Source organism: Megalopta genalis, chromosome 11, assembly GCF_051020955.1.
Source record: "Megalopta genalis isolate 19385.01 chromosome 11, iyMegGena1_principal, whole genome shotgun sequence".
Classification (NCBI taxonomy): Eukaryota; Metazoa; Arthropoda; class Insecta; order Hymenoptera; family Halictidae; genus Megalopta; species Megalopta genalis.
In genome coordinates this window covers 6,890,163-6,905,670 of record NC_135023.1, presented here as the reverse complement: position 1 = coordinate 6,905,670, position 15,508 = coordinate 6,890,163, and the positions used below count along the sequence as shown (strand labels likewise).

General features: G+C 48.6%; 1 protein-coding gene across 9 annotated transcripts in view; it reads left to right on the top strand.

Annotated features, from left to right (window-relative positions):
* The first annotated feature begins 1,551 nt into the window (after positions 1-1,551).
* Positions 1,552-15,508, top strand: part of LOC117226362 (prominin-1-A) — a 49,702-nt gene continuing 35,745 nt past the window's right edge. For all 9 annotated transcript variants that reach the window (XR_013034438.1, XM_076525348.1, XM_076525346.1 and 6 more), the window contains exon 1: positions 1,552-2,038. Coding sequence is in view for 8 of the 9 variants with exons in the window: in XM_076525348.1 (XP_076381463.1) it covers positions 1,567-2,038 (472 nt within the window). In the remaining variant the exon portion in view is untranslated. The remainder of the gene's footprint in view (positions 2,039-15,508) is intronic.

Genomic DNA, 15,508 nt, shown 5'->3' with positions numbered 1-15,508 from the left:
GAAGTATTTCTTTCATTTTCTTGCAGACATTTTTCAACCAACTTCTGTGAGATCGATATATGGTCTTAATCTACATCGGAGATAGTTCGTAAGCTTGATTTACAATGTGCCTAAACCATCTTTGGACAAGTCATTGAATATCTTCACAGAAGCTTCCGTGTAATCGGTTCATTCGACAAGATTACGATCCGATGTCCGTGAGTCAACAGTTTCATCGGGCAGAACAATGCCGAATCGAACATCATACGTCAGAACATTTAGCGTTACATTCGATCTCAGAGATTTAGCGCCCAGAACGTTCTTATGACCAGACGTTGTCAACATTGCCGGTCAACAATGTGTTAATATCTAAGAAGAAATGATTGAAAGCTTGTCAGAAATATTGATAAACTCAAGAGGTGTCGAAAACGAGTCTCGAATTATCGTGAAGTAGTGTAGACGCGGCGATTTCGTATAATCTAATCAAGGGACACGTGCAGAAGAAAACAAATTTTCTAATTCTTACGCTGTCGTTGAATTTCAGATTAGCTCGGGGGAGCAGCCGGTGAAAGCGCGGGTGCGTTCGTGGAACAAACGCGACGATTAGACGCAATTTTAGAGCAAGGATCCCCTAAACGGAAACATCTCGCCGCGTTGCGAGATCGACTCAATTAAATGACGTAAGAACGACACGCTCAAGCTTTCGTCATGATTCTCGCGTTAATCTTTCTGTTGCTTCTTCTTTCGCAGCTGCAATTATCGCGCGTGAAACATCGTATTGTGTATGCTCTTACGATGATTAATTAAACCGCGAACCTCCCGGGGATGCTGGAACAAGGACGCGCGTTTCAAATTTCCGGGGAAAATCCAGCATCGTGATTCGCTGGTCCGCTTGCCGCCGTTCCGATCCTCTAATGGCGGCTGCGCGCGAAAATCAAGCCAGGCGAACGAGATCGTCTTACCTTCGGTGAGTTATGAAACATTTTCCTAAATTAATTTCTAAATTCTTGAATTAGTTCTAAATTTCTTTAATTCATTCTTAAATCCTTCCGTTTCTTGTGCTCTGTCGTTTTAATCTCTGTAAGCCGAAGAAATAATTGAAAATGAACTAAAAAAAATCAAACAGTATTTCGTGATCAGCAAGCTACATGACACAGTTGTTTCAAATTAGTTCAGTATCGCGATATTTGCATGGCAATGTTCAACGACTGGCTAAAATAATTCAGAATCTAATTTTTCAAAATAATTCGATCACAGAAAGAACAAGACAGCTTCGAGATATTTATAGATACGTAAAATACAATGGTCGATGTCGCTTTTCTATATCGATCGGCTTCTGAAGGCTTGAATGGGTAACATTTTGAAAAATTAAGTAGCACCGCCGTTATCGCAAAACTACGCAGTCAGTTCGAATTGATCAACATAACAACGGTGCGAAGAACGATTTCTCCTCAATCTCTTCGCTCGAACACAAGGTTAGACGAACAATGACAAAAGAATAGCGATAAAAGAGACAAAAAAATGAGCATCCCGATCGAGCGGCAGAACATTCGGAACGAGCGGAACGAAGAGAACGGGTGAAGCCGAATGTTGCCGAAGGGTGCCGAGGTCTCGTCTCCAGGCAGCATGGCGGCCGGAGTGGGGATGGTCCGGTTCCGCGTGCCTCGGCTCAGCGGCAAGCCATCAGTCCTAAGCGACGCGTCCCGGGCGCAGGTCGCTGTCATGTGTTCGATACGATCTTCGAGTGGTCGGCCGAGTGCCGTGGTGCATCATGGTTTATTACCGATTATTCTCCTGCTCGGTTTGCTCGGCGTTCTGGTGCCGCGCCCCGCAAATGGCCAGGAGACCCTCACGAATCGGATGCGAGTGATCAGCGAGGATCTGGACCGGCAGCTGAAAGGGATCATGGCCACGGAGGTTTACAACTACACCACAGTGAACACGACCGGGCTGCCCTACAACGCCACCACGAAGTTCAACCCCAAGGGCATGGGACAGCTGTACAACGTGACCAACACATTCATCGACTTTGTCCAGAGCAAGCAAGCCTATCCCGAAGGTAAGCCCATCGATCCCTCTTTCGTTCTCCCAGCTTCGCAGGACCTCTCTTCCGGACAGACACCATAATGAATTGTAGGGTTAGGTACGGTTTTATCCGCGGCCTTGGTTACGCCCTGCGCTGCGCGCTCGAAAATGGCCGGTTGCTTGTTGATAAACAGACCGCTGTCAGAAAAATATTATCGTCGTCACGATGCCCGTCGTTCTCTCGCAAATTCGACGCTTCCCGCGTGCAGATCGCTACGAATTTTCAAATTTCATTCGTCGCCTCGTTGTACACGTATTTTAGTTTGCTACGGCTACGCGTGTGTACACGCATAGATTTCGTAGTTGGTTGTGCGCGCCAGTATTGCTCAATTTTCTGGAGAATCGAGCGCGCGTTCGACCAGCGTAGATAATATCAGAAATTTTCTAATGTTTTGGCGAATTGAGTTTTGTTTAGACAGGGGCCGGAAGCGAGCCTCGCCGATGTTAAAAGGAAGAGGAAGAAGAGGAAGAATTTTTCTCGTTTCGTTAATTGTAGGTTCGAGAGATCGTCGACGCTGCTGCCGCGTTTTTCATTTGTTTTCAATGCACGGTAATGAATTTTATCGGAGTCGATTTACGGATGGCTAGAAACGCGACTTCGTAGAACTATCCCCGTGGTAACTTTTACCTGGTAACCTTGCGTACCGTCACCGACGGTAATACTGTAAGATTTTTATTTTTTTTTCTTCTGCACCGCGATTCAGTCAGCGTAGAAATATTCTTTACAGAAAGACCAAGCTATTTTTCCATCGGTGTTACGAAGGTACCGAGCGGGCCGACACCAAAACATCCCCGCCATATTTGTTGCTCGAGGACGAGTCAGCTTCGTCGCACTTGTGCTAATTTTCCAGTACCGCAGCGCATTTAAAATCGATCAGCTTTGCAAATTTCGACAAATTCCGAGAGCAAAGAGAAGTCCGAATTTCTGAATTAGTTGAATCGGATAAGGAAAGCGATTGTCTCCAGGTGATTTCCGTTTTTTTCCCCTTAAAGATCCTTTCATCGGGTTGAGTTATGGTAAAAGCCCCCAACCATCGATGGAAGGGACACATTCGTTTCGTATTGTCAGCGATAACTTTATGATCGCGACGAATGCGTTCCACGAAAATCTGGTTTTTATCGTCTAGTGAAAGGCAGTCGGTGAACAGTATACCTCTAAAATCGTTCCATTTTAAAGCGACGACCTATTAAATTGCATAACTACATTTTCTATAACCCGGCCGTTACGCAGACCTCTACTATTTAACTTTGAAATTCAATTGGACAGCAGTAATCGGTTACAGCACTCTCCTCCGATTTAAATGAAAACGGCCTTTCCCTCCATCCTCGCCGACCGATCATCGTTCTCGGAAAACGTTAAAATCTCCTCGAATCAATGATAATCTACACAGAACTCTCGGCAAGCCGTACAAATTTTATTCTAGCTCCAAACATTCGGAACGGTTGCTAAAATATTAAAATAAGAGCCGCGGCGACGGAAATAGAATGCCGAGCGCGGACGGACGTTAACACCGCGGAACGTCCGGACATTCAATTCGCGCATTGTCATGGCCGACGAAAATATTGGGAAAAAGTTGAAATTTTGGCACAGAATCGCCGTTTCCGAGCAGCTGCTTGTTCCCGAATTCCCACGCGGGAACGATATTCATTGAAAAACGCGATAGCTGAACTTATCCGGATCAATGACCCTTTCGTCGCGTTAACATAGGAGCAGAGAGAGAGAGAGAGAGAGAGAGAGCGCCCGCGTGCATCTATATCAATTCTAACAGGAAGTTGATAGCGAGGCGTTCGTCATCGTCGAACAGTCCCGACATGTCTGCCGCTGCCAGGCCTTTCCTACCCGTTCTTCGGCAACACTTTTCTCTTCCCCTGCGCCTTCCGATACGGAAGAGCATTGACAGTGAAAGAGCTGTCGATGACGGGCTTATTTACGCTTCGTGCCAGTGGCTCCCAACGGGCTGTCGACTTCGGCAGTGACTCGGTCGATTCATCCCTCCTCCGCGTTTGCTGCATTAATTGTGTAACGATGACATCGATTACTTTCACAATATTCTTACGTGCTACGGACCCTGACCGAATTAGACCGAATTAGATTAGTTATTCTATTGAATTGTAATAGAATAACGTAAAAATGAATTTTCAAATCTGAGCAATTAATTCCGTCACTCTTGTATGAACGACAATCGGCCGAAGTGTTAACGCGAGTCGTGAATAAATTTCATTGTAATCGGCACATAATCGAACGCCGAAGCATCTTCTCTCTAATTAGTTCGTAAATATTTTGTTCACTACTATCCGGATAATTATCCGCCGCGAAAGAATGCATTCTTCTCGTCGACGTAAATCACGAATAAATCACGGCGATAATCAACCCTGGATAGGCTGTTGCCCGTAAACGAAGCTGGAAGCACATTTTCCCTAATTAGTAAATATTTTGTAGAAATATCCGGGGGTATTAACGAGCGCCGCGAACAATCGAGAATGAATCGAGTTTTCCGAGAGATGCCTCGAAAGTGAGAACTCATTGTTTCCGCGTGTCCCGATCAGATTTCTACCGGAAGCGAGTCGCAGAAATTAGCCGAGGCCGCGGATCCACGCTCGAATCGTTCCCAGATGGACGCCGGGAGAGGAGCCGATTTTCCGCTTAACAGTCCGCGACCGAGTCTCCTCGGTCGTGTTCCGTTCTTTTTCCCCCGTTGGTCCGGCTTTTATCGATTATGTGTGCGGCCGCGGCGCATAACGGCATCAATAACAGTACGGATTACTCGCGCGAGCTGCTCGAGAAAGAAGTATGCCGGTGGTACCTTTTATCGTTTCATCGCGCGACCAGATGGATCGCCGGTCTGATTGGCCTCTTCGAGATGCCTCCATTACTTCCGCGCCACGAACAATTGCGTTTTATTAGCAGTTATTGTTTTATTACCCCGGCAAGTGTTGCCCGGTCGTTTTTTTCCCTGGCCCCGACCGCGCGTCGCTCTTTTTCTCATTCTGGCTCGCTTTTTCGGACACCGACGCGCCGCCGGCCGCGCAATTGAATGCTCGCAGAAACGATTCGAAGCGATTCTGCTCGATAATAACAATAACGCCGGCTCGGTCTCGTCGTCGGCAGTTGAAGAAATCGGTCTTGACGCAGATCCACGGGAGGATCTTGTCCAGTCTCGACGACAACATTCGTGTTTTCTAGTTCGAGGCGTTCGCGAAACTTTGATCGTTCAACTTCGTTTCTCGGCTATCGTTCGATCGACGGAATCTAATTCGACGATCGAGCCGTCGTATCGAGTGTCCGACCGAACCGTTCTTTTTCTTTATCTCGAAGATTAGTTTGTTATCGTCGTGAGAAGTTCTATCGGAGGCCCCTTCGATGATGCTTCGCATTAATCGCATCGTTTGATACGACCGGATGTGGGTCGAGGTTCTCTGAAAGGATCGCGAATGATAATTACACGTTTCCGCAGTAGATCGACCTATTTTCCTGGGACGAGCCTCAACAGGTTGACCCACATTCGTCGAAAGAGAAAATTCTACGATTAATTTGACCCGGTTCCAATAAGAATCTACGGTAGCGCTGTACGAAGCTGATTCGAGATTCACAATTTCGGAGACGATACCATTGTTCCGTATCGGTCGGCGGAAATGCGCAGATCATTGCAATCGTCGGAAAACAGCTGTTTCATTCTCGGAAGAGCCAATCGTATCAGGGTCTCGCGAGAACGATCGTTCGCTATTGGCCCGAAGCAGAATCGTCCGGCGAGATCCGATTTTTCGTTCCCGTAAAATAGAGCGCGGCGTCGAAACAGGGACAAGAGGGGATACATTCTCGCTCGTTCTAATCTTCCCTCGAATTACTTAATTTCTCCTTTGTCCGCGTCAGCCGCGAGTTTCATTTAGAAGCGATTCGCAGAGTGCTGCGATCCGTCGCAATTTATCGGCTGCACCGAGAACGCCCGCCGCCCGTCGCCCGCCCGTCGTCTGATTGGAAATTCTTCGCGATTCAATCTCGGCCCCGCTCGGAAACAGTCGAGTGGAATTTTTCTCCTATTTACTCCCGTGAGTCCCGGCGAAACGAGAACGCCTATCCCCTGAAAGCTTTCGACTTTTGCACAGCATCCGAGCGCGACGCCGAACGATTATGGTTTACAGTTGCCGAGCGCGCGCAATTAGATAATCCGAGGCTGATCAACAGAGAGCAGCGGGTGCGTGTGTCGGAGCGATTTCCGTGGCCGAGAGCTTGAAAACATAGCGAAAGAAGAAGCCGAGAATCGCGGAGAGAGAGTAGAGTGATTTCTGGAGCTGAAAATTCAATAGCGGATAAAATCATTTTTTAACGCGACGATTAAATAGAAACCAGGGTGAAATCGTGAATGGTTAAATTAACGTGAAACAACGTTGCTTTCATAGCCGTTTCATTTATTAACCGCGGAATCGATGCGCCGCCTTGGACGGATCGACGAGCTATCGGCGAAATTAGTCGATCGATCATCTTGCGATTACCGGGCCGTTTTTTGCGTAACTCATCGGCAGGTTGTCCGACCGAGCGTGAATTAATTTCCTGGCGCATCTGCATAAATTGCGGCTGAGGAACGATAAAAAGAAAACTGCGACCGCGTGGTGACCAAAAATATCATTGGCCTTTTTAGCTTCTGTTTCTTGCAATCGATCGAAATCAACATACGATTGCTAATTCGAGTTTGCGGTATCGATAGGCAAACAACTGATAATGATGATACGACGAGATTGCAGGGTAGGCTACGTCCTCGGCAAGTTTTAATAGCTAATACGTGCTCGCGGGTTGATTAATTATCAGAATTTCATTACGATCGCGCGCAGCTGTGCCGCGACGTGTAGCGCGCACGTTCGAGCTATTGTTAACGCAAAAGTATTCACGGGATAAGATCTCTAGGAAGGGAATATCTAAACAGTTTAATTAGACCAGAAACTCCGTTAAATGAGAAAGCACGAATCACGTTTAGTTTCACTGGAATCAACGAGATTCCCGCGCTAGTGAAATGAATATCATCAGAATGAGTAATCGATTGTTCTAATCGCACGTTATCGAGATTGCGTTATTCTCAACAGCAACGATGAATCTGCCAACCAAGATTCATCGTTGTTTCTGAAAACAACGCAATCTCGATCACGTGTGATTAGAACAATCGCATGTGCGATGTTCCGACAGATAATCAACAGCGATCTTTCGCCTCTGCGAGCGGTTTCAATTGGAAAAAATCGGGGCGTGTTCGTTTTCAAGCTCGATCGATCGGCCGCCTCTCCGATATTTAATTAGCAAACAATAGGGACCCGTCGTTAATACGTCGACGGCTCCCCTTCGCAGCCGCAGATGCAGCTAACGAGAGATCAGAGATCTCGCGTCACGCTCGTTAATGTTGTTAATAATCCCTTTTCGTTATATTCTTCGCGGCATTGTTCGCGGCGAGTGGTGCGTTACGCTTCGTTCGGACGCTGAAACTCTTCTGCGGCTATTTAATTAGGCTGTTGAATATACCGCGAGAAAAACGTCGAACCCGCTCGGATATTTTTAGCTCGGATACTTCGTTTATTCGGGTGTCGCGAAGCAACGCGGATTCCTCGATTTTTTTCAAGCCTCTCGCATACAGAGACCAGCCTTGTTCCATCTACGCGGGTGTAAATTAGCAGCAACCTGGCAATTTTCGTCGCGAAAGTCAGTCGGATCGGACAGCGGGCGCGTTTCGTCGAAACGGAATATATTTGCATATTAATTAGCCGCGATATTGATCGCGTTACCATTCATGGGCAGTCGCGAAAAATCGTCCGGCAATTCCCGGCGTTAACGTCCTATCCTCGCAACTGGAATCCAGAATTTATTGTCACAGTTTTAGAACTCGTCGAAACCAGTGGATCCGGTTATCAAACGTACGTCGTTAAGCTAATTTCGGCCGGAGGATCGGCAATTACGCGGCCCCGGGCAACGCAGAAGCGAACACATACTCCGGCGGAATCATTAGCGTTGGCGGTCTAGCGCAACGTTTTCACGACTAATTTGCATCGTGCGCCTTCAACCGTCGATTCCGTGTCATCGGGGCATCAGCTGTTCGATCGACAGCGTTCGGGGTGCCTTGAAAATCGTGTACGAACAAGTTCGCGTTCATTATGGCGGCTTTCTTCCGAAAATCGTGCGTCCTTTCTCTTCTTGCATTTTTCTCCTTCGCTGGAACTTTTCAGCACTCGCCACGGCAACGTTCGAACGCCGTCCTTAAATTCGCTAACTAACGAGTAGCCGGCGGCAGCCCGAGTGCGATTCAATATTACTTAATGACATCGCGACCAACGAAATATCCTGTGTCTAATTAGCGCCGACGCGGTGTCATCCTCGGGCGCCGATCGCACGACACCGGCTCGTTAGCATTATTAGTTTATCGCAATCGATCCACCCTTGCGCAACTTTAAGCTCCTGTCTTGAGCTTCGTTTTCATCGTTTAATCCTCGTCGGCCTTTTATCATCCTCTTACCGCGTTGTTCGTTCTTCTCGCATTTCGACCGCAAAACGTTCGTATTCTACGTTCAACTCAGTGAATAAATTCTATCAGAGTTGGGCAAAATTCTATTCGGATGACCGACGAAACGTCAAGATTAACGAATCAAATTTTATTCGATACTGTCGAATAAATATTCGATCGAATCAAGATTTATCTAAATAAGCATTTATTCGAATGAGAATTCATTCAATAGATAGAATAATTATGTAATAATAAAATAAATATAATATATTATAACGAATAAAATATTCTACCGAAAGGAATTCATTCGGCTGATGATCTTTGATAGATATTTGTTCGAAACAATTCGAATAATGGCCAACTCTGGATTGTACGAAGGCGACTGTGTGCATCGCTCCGCGATTTCCTCGTAAATTTAAACTTTGCCGTTCAGAACATGAAGAATTACACGTGCGAGAACCCCGGGCACGTAGAGGAAGAAGGGGTTGCAACGGCGGCCACACTGATTTTCAGAACTCGGGGAAACTGAGCTCGGCCTTTATCCGGCCGGCGGCACATAAATAAAAATGTTTCCCTGTCCGAGCAAGATAAATAAGTGAAACGAAGGGGGAGCAGCGCATCGTGGGAACGAAAATGCGTCCGACCAGCAAGGGCGGCGTTGGCGGCAGCGGCGTTCCCCGCGAAATAAAGAATTCCCAACACCCCCGCACGCGGAATAGTAAATCAAACTTCGTCGGCGAAGGATCTAAACTTCAATTTAATTTCCACGGGGCTGCAGGCCTGGAGAGAGAGAGACCCTTGGGCTCTCTCGCAGAACAAGTTGCAGAATGTTAATGCAGTTTCCTTCTCGCGTCCGTTCCGTCGTTGCACTGTTTGGACAGTATAAGCTGCAATTTAGCCCGGCTGCGGCACGTTGCACCCGTGAACCCCTCCCACGGAACGCTTCCGACCCCCATGGACCCCCCGTTTTCCCGAGTTCCGGTCGATTCGAACCCCTGCAGCTCGTTCTCGACGGTCGAGAGCCGGTCTGAGTGGCGGTTTTCCCAACTATCTCTCCCCCCCTTTTTCTTTTTTAAATAATTCATCCTGCGAAACTAATAATTCCAACGATACTGTTGTACCGCGCGCTGAATTATTTCTCACGCCGTTCCTCCGTCGAGAATTTAATGAATAGTTTAATCCGCTCGCTGTCATATCCAGCGAAACATCGTCCACGCTGCTCTATCTGGGCGCGACTCGTTCGTTTGATAATTTATGTCGCTTTCGGCTTTCATTGGAATCCTCGCCGCTCAACGCCTAATGGAACGCATCGTTTCAAAAGTAGTTTAGCCCGGTTTGATGGCGCCGAATCACGACGGTAATTGCGGTTTATGACGTCCATTCTATTGGATACGAGCTACTGTATTCGAACCGATTTAGAACAGAAGCGGCGCACGAAAGATGAGCGATAAATTAGGAAGAAGTTGTGGGCGATTAAATCCGAGCAAACATCGTTCGATCGACGAATAACGACTAGGAATATTTGGAAGGACAGGAGCAACGTGCGTGTCGAGAAAAGGGTGTAGAATAAGACCGCGCGACGAAGTTCAGATCTCGGACGATGCCGCCGAATTGAGGCTATTGTCGGAGCAAGCCGGCCTGGTAAATCGATGCGAGCGTGTTTAAACGGGCCCGTTTCACGGCTACGGGAACCTTGAAGGAAGCTCAGAATGGATCGCAATCTAGCTACGTCGTGCACAGAAGCAGGAAACGTTCGGTGGAATTCGGTGGCCAAATGGTGGCCGTCGAACGAGGGGTTGGGAGAACGCGTTTGTGTGACATCGAATTCAATTCCGCCGCCGTCTGGCTCATTAACGTCTCTCTTTGTCATCGCGACTTCGCTTCGTTACTTGCCCGGGCTCCTACGTTCCGGCCGGGAGGCGGGATTCGGCCCGCGACAGGCCCGACAGCATCGTAAATCCCCGTTGAAAGCGACCGGCTCTCCATTAAATTGTCAGAGCTAGCCCGCGAACTATTCGAGTACGCCGTGCTCTCTCGGAGCTCTCGCCTATTCAATGGGAGAACTCGAAAAAAATCGGTTTTCCATTTCGGCGCGCACTCTCGGCCTTTCATCGAGAAACGTTGCACGGGGAGAACAAAAGCGCAGCGCGGGTGGAATTTGATTTTTCGAAGCAACGGCGCGGTCGGAATTTTCGTCCGACGTTCCTGCGCGAAAAGTGCACTTTGGGCCTTTTTGTTTCACCGTGGCGTATTAAATGTCTCTGTGAAACTACGTGGCGTTGTTTGTATACGCGTGGACCAGGTTTGTGAATTTTTGTGGACATCGATACTGTTGCACCTCGCCTCCTATATATATATATATTAACGGTTGAATAGTTGCTGCAGTTTCGATGACATCGACGCATTAAAATTCAGGAGCGTGGTCCAAACGTGTACAAACAAATCTGTTAGGTTCCGCCAGGTCATCTTAACTGGTTTCCCAAAGAAAAATTCGCAAAGTGCATGCTCGATATAATTGGAAAATTAGGAAGGTCTTCTTAATGGAAGAAGTTTAATCGAATTCGTGGCAGGACTGATCGTAGTTTCACAGCAGGTTAGCACAAGGAGCAGCCATGTTTCCGGCTATTAGAGTGTCCACAGAACCGGTCGGTCCATTCACCGCGTGTCACGCAGCAGCGCGATGCAAAAGGTCCCTCGTGACCTTTAATCTGCGCGATTAAAGAGCCGAAGCGGTGCGCAATTAAGAGCACGCCGAGTGCTCGAGACAAAGAGAGAGCGAGCGTACAAATAAGAACGCTCGTTACGAGCGCCACCCCCGCACCAGCGCGGAGGAGTATTTGTTCCGTCTCGATGCTGGCGAAACAAGGAAAAAAAGGGACAAGCGAGCACAGTCGTGACTACGCATCCGGGATCGCGTTTCCTCGGATTTCCTGGCACTCGCCGGGAAAACCTTTGAAGAGAGCTCTTCCGAAAGTTCAGCGATTTTCTTTCGCTCGTGCCTCGGCCCGAAGAGGCTCGTTTGCGCGATCCGGTTTATCTTTACAGAGATAGAAATTCGCGAAGTTTTCGAACGCTTCTCCCTGCACGATTTCAAAATAATTGGTCGATCGAATCGACGAAAGGTGTTCGATATACGTATAGGAGATCGGAGGAACGTTATGCAGAAAATGGAAAGTTCCGCGGGCGGTTGACCCGGTCGGAATCAACCGGGAAATGAAAATGCGTTTAATCGAGAAAACCGGGAGAGCGGTTTCCAGCGAGCGAAACTCGCGGGTCTGGTTTCCCGGGAGCTGCAAACCTTTCCTCTGGTTCCGTTCAATATGCAACGCAAGGTGGTACAGAGTTCGGTCGCGGCGGGGGGAGGAGGGGTTCGTACATTCGCATTCACGATACCCGGCGACGTCGTCGTCGCCGCTCCGCTGAAAACACCATCGATCCGTTCTATTTTCGTTTGCTGTGCCCCTATCGACGCCGTGTATCGAGTGCACTCGTGTGCGCGCAATAAACAATAAATAAACGTGACACTTGGCGTATGAGCGCCGCGGGGAAGCCACTTGGACGACCGTCGTAATCCCATGCGCGCCGTAAAGGTGTGTCGAAATGGAGGTTGACGCCGCGCCGGGAATTATTGGTTTCTGATCGTCGAACGGGGTATGCACGGATCGATTCGCTGACGGCACAATTAACAGGAAACTGAAAGGGTAGAAATCTGTCTTTCCGTTGTCGCCAGCTGGAAAAGGGGTCCAAAGTTGACGTTCGATTAGTCTCGGCCCAAGTACGAAATACGTCCGGTCGACGAGACGCGCTTCGGGAATTTTTCTCTACGAAACCAGCCAAGATATCTCCGCGAGACTTCGCACGCTTGTTTCTACACGGTTGGACCGCGTTCCCGAATTTTTGCACGCCGGTGTTATCGATATTGCAGCACCTATTCAACCGAGCAAGCAGGCCATAATTAACGCACCATGCGCGAGAAAGATATTTAATAAAATTCCCAAAGTGTACTCTCGTTGTACCAACGCGAATAGCCGCGTACATTCGCACCTAGCTTCGCTTGGGAATGGAATGCGAATTTTTTAAACAGTATAGAATCGGTGAAAACGTCCTCCGCCCCCGCAAACGAGTCCATTCATCCGGCGAGGCCAGCCGAGCTTGCCGCGTTGTCGCAAACATTCGGGCCGAAGTTTGCCCGCTCGATGATTGAATTTAACGCACTGCACGCGGCTGCGACACGCGTGCATACAGAGTGCAGCAGCGTGCGTAAACGTGACTCACGCGAGAGGAAAACAGAGAGCACTCGTCGGTTCGTAAACTCGCTGTGCTCGCTCGCTCGCTCGCATTGAACCTCGCCATCCGGGCGAACGTACTCTCCGCTCGAATCGTTACTTTCTGCGTGTTCCCCTATCCTCGACGAGCTATACGCCGGTTTTGCACGCACGCACACCCACGCCTCGAGTCGAGCCGAGGCGACGCGACGCACCATTGTGCCCGATCCTCGCCGCGACTCTGACTCACGTACGCTCTCGTCGCGTTCATTAAGCAACCGGCCTGTGTAAAGTCGTCGCCGTTCCACGACAGCTGCGCGACGCGACGATTCGTGGGGAACGAATGCTGTTTCTGCTTCGCCCTTTATTAAGGCCATTGTCTTTATTGCCCTGCACTTTTCTTCGGACACTTATTCATTAGCGCGACGAGCTGCTTCGATCGCTTGCAATCCGCTCGAATCCGCGTTCCTTATAAGCTTCGTTCGAAAGGTCAGAGGTTGCACAGAGACCTTCTTCTACTTCTTCTTCTTAACCCTCAAGGACTTTCGCCGATTAGATTCACGCAAGTGACTCTGTGGAGTAGATCCCTCCCCCATTCGAAAACCGCAAATATATATTTAGAAATACAAGAATAACCATGAAATACCGATTGTGTGTAACTGAAATTTCTTAACTGCAAAGAGCAGTTTCTCTGTAACCCTGAAAATGAGGAAACTTCGAGGAAACAATGTTTCCGGTATGCTGTAAACACGGGACAAATTCCGATCGTGATGGAGGACCGAAATCACGGCAGGCGCAAAGTTCGCAACCGGTGTCGCTTAATCGGCGATCGGGAGGCGCGTTGAACCCCGGATTTTCGAGCGGAGATTGCACAGACTGCAGTCGGCTGCACTCAAGGGAGGGAGGTCTCCGCGTCGCAGACACACGTGTGCGGGACCGTCGCGCATGCACTCGCTCGTATGCACCTGCGAGACACATGTCGTGCACTGGTTGCCAGCCGGAGAAGCTGGGAGACGTCCCTCCGTCGCGGGACTAAATTTCCAGGAGCATCCGTGGAACAAGTTTCCCGGTATTTTTATCTCGGACGGGTCGCCGCTTTCTTGCGACGACAACGTCAAATCGTGCGCAAAATCCTAACCGTGAGTCGTCTGCGTCGGGATACTTCCCGAAACTCTTAGGAACTCGCGATCGGAAAATTTAATAAATCTTAGAACGATGGAAAACTCATTTTGCGGAGCAAAATGCTTTATCGATTTAATGCGAGAAATCTTCGTCAGCATGTTCCTCGATAAGATTTATTAAAAACTTAATCGCGTCGCAATCATATATTTTGTACGTTATTTCGTTTTATCTGTTACCTCGCTTTTTATCGGATACAGAAAAAGCTACGTTACTTAGAAAACCATTATTTAATGACAGCTAAACGATAGGCAATTGTTAGATCAGATTTTAGAATTTCGCGATGCAACCGAGGCGTTAACTGTTGTGCATTGCTCCCAAAATTTAAGCACAGAATCGAGTAACCATTAAATACTAATTGCAACCGTGAATTGCGTGTACTTTCCTGCGGTATAAATTGTAGAAAAGTGCATGAAACGCGTAGGCAAAATATCGAATGCCGAGCTCCGAAGACTATAAAATAGAGCGTCTCGAGGATTGAGCGAGGTGGAGCAGTCTTCATCGTTCAGAGTGTTTTCCTGATGTCTCGCAAAGACAACAACCAGTGGCTGTCGAACGGTATTCGTAGCAAGATCCCGACCACGAGGAAGCAATCCGTGGACGGCATTGTTTATGGTGGTCGCTGCAAAACTGGGCTCGCAATTTCCCTGGCGGTGTTTGAGCGCAAACATGTTTCGCAACTTCTGCCAGAGGGCGACGCGTCCAATTTACGACGAGATACAAAAACAGGGCGGAACGTTTCACGGCGACAAACGTTTCGCCGCGCGGTCCCGTTGCCGGGGCGCATTCGCCGAAATTTTTATTTTTCTCCGGGATAAAAAACGAGCAGAGAACAGAACGCGGAGCGGGCGGGCGAAGAGGGACGAGGCGCGGGAGGATGGGGGAAGGCAGACGATGCCGCGTGTCGTAGACGGGAAAGAAAAACGCGACGGGAAAGGATTCGCGTCGGCGAACGGGGATGGGAAACGGCGAGCACCGGAAGCGATACGCCGGAAACAATGGCCGACGGACGAGGAACGGTGGAACGCCGGATGAGAATTCGCGAAAACTGCCGTTGCGATATGCATGAGGCGCGAGAGGCGAGATGCATCGCGTGCCTCGCGTCCAAGGATTAGAATAGCACCTGTCGCTTTCAAAAGGATTTCACCTTGGGCACGCCGATGCGATTCAGAAATTCGTTAATCATACTCGTTTCCTCGCCACGCGGCACAAATTTCCGCGCTTGCGAATATATTTGTCGCGACCGCGGAATCCTTATCTACGAAGAGACGCTGCAACGATAAGATTTCAACGATGCGATGCAACGGGGCATGAAAAATGCATCCGCCAATCGCACGATTGCGGAGTTGCATGGCGTTGTAAAGGATTAATTTATTTATTCAGATGTTGCTGCAACTTGTTCAACGGTGGAGCCCACTTCGGGCCACGTTGTTAGCATTCATATTTAACAGAGCTTCACTTTGACTCTCCGATTCTCATTGTTAGGCAGCCGTGTAGAATTTGTAGAAGCACCGCCGTTGCTGT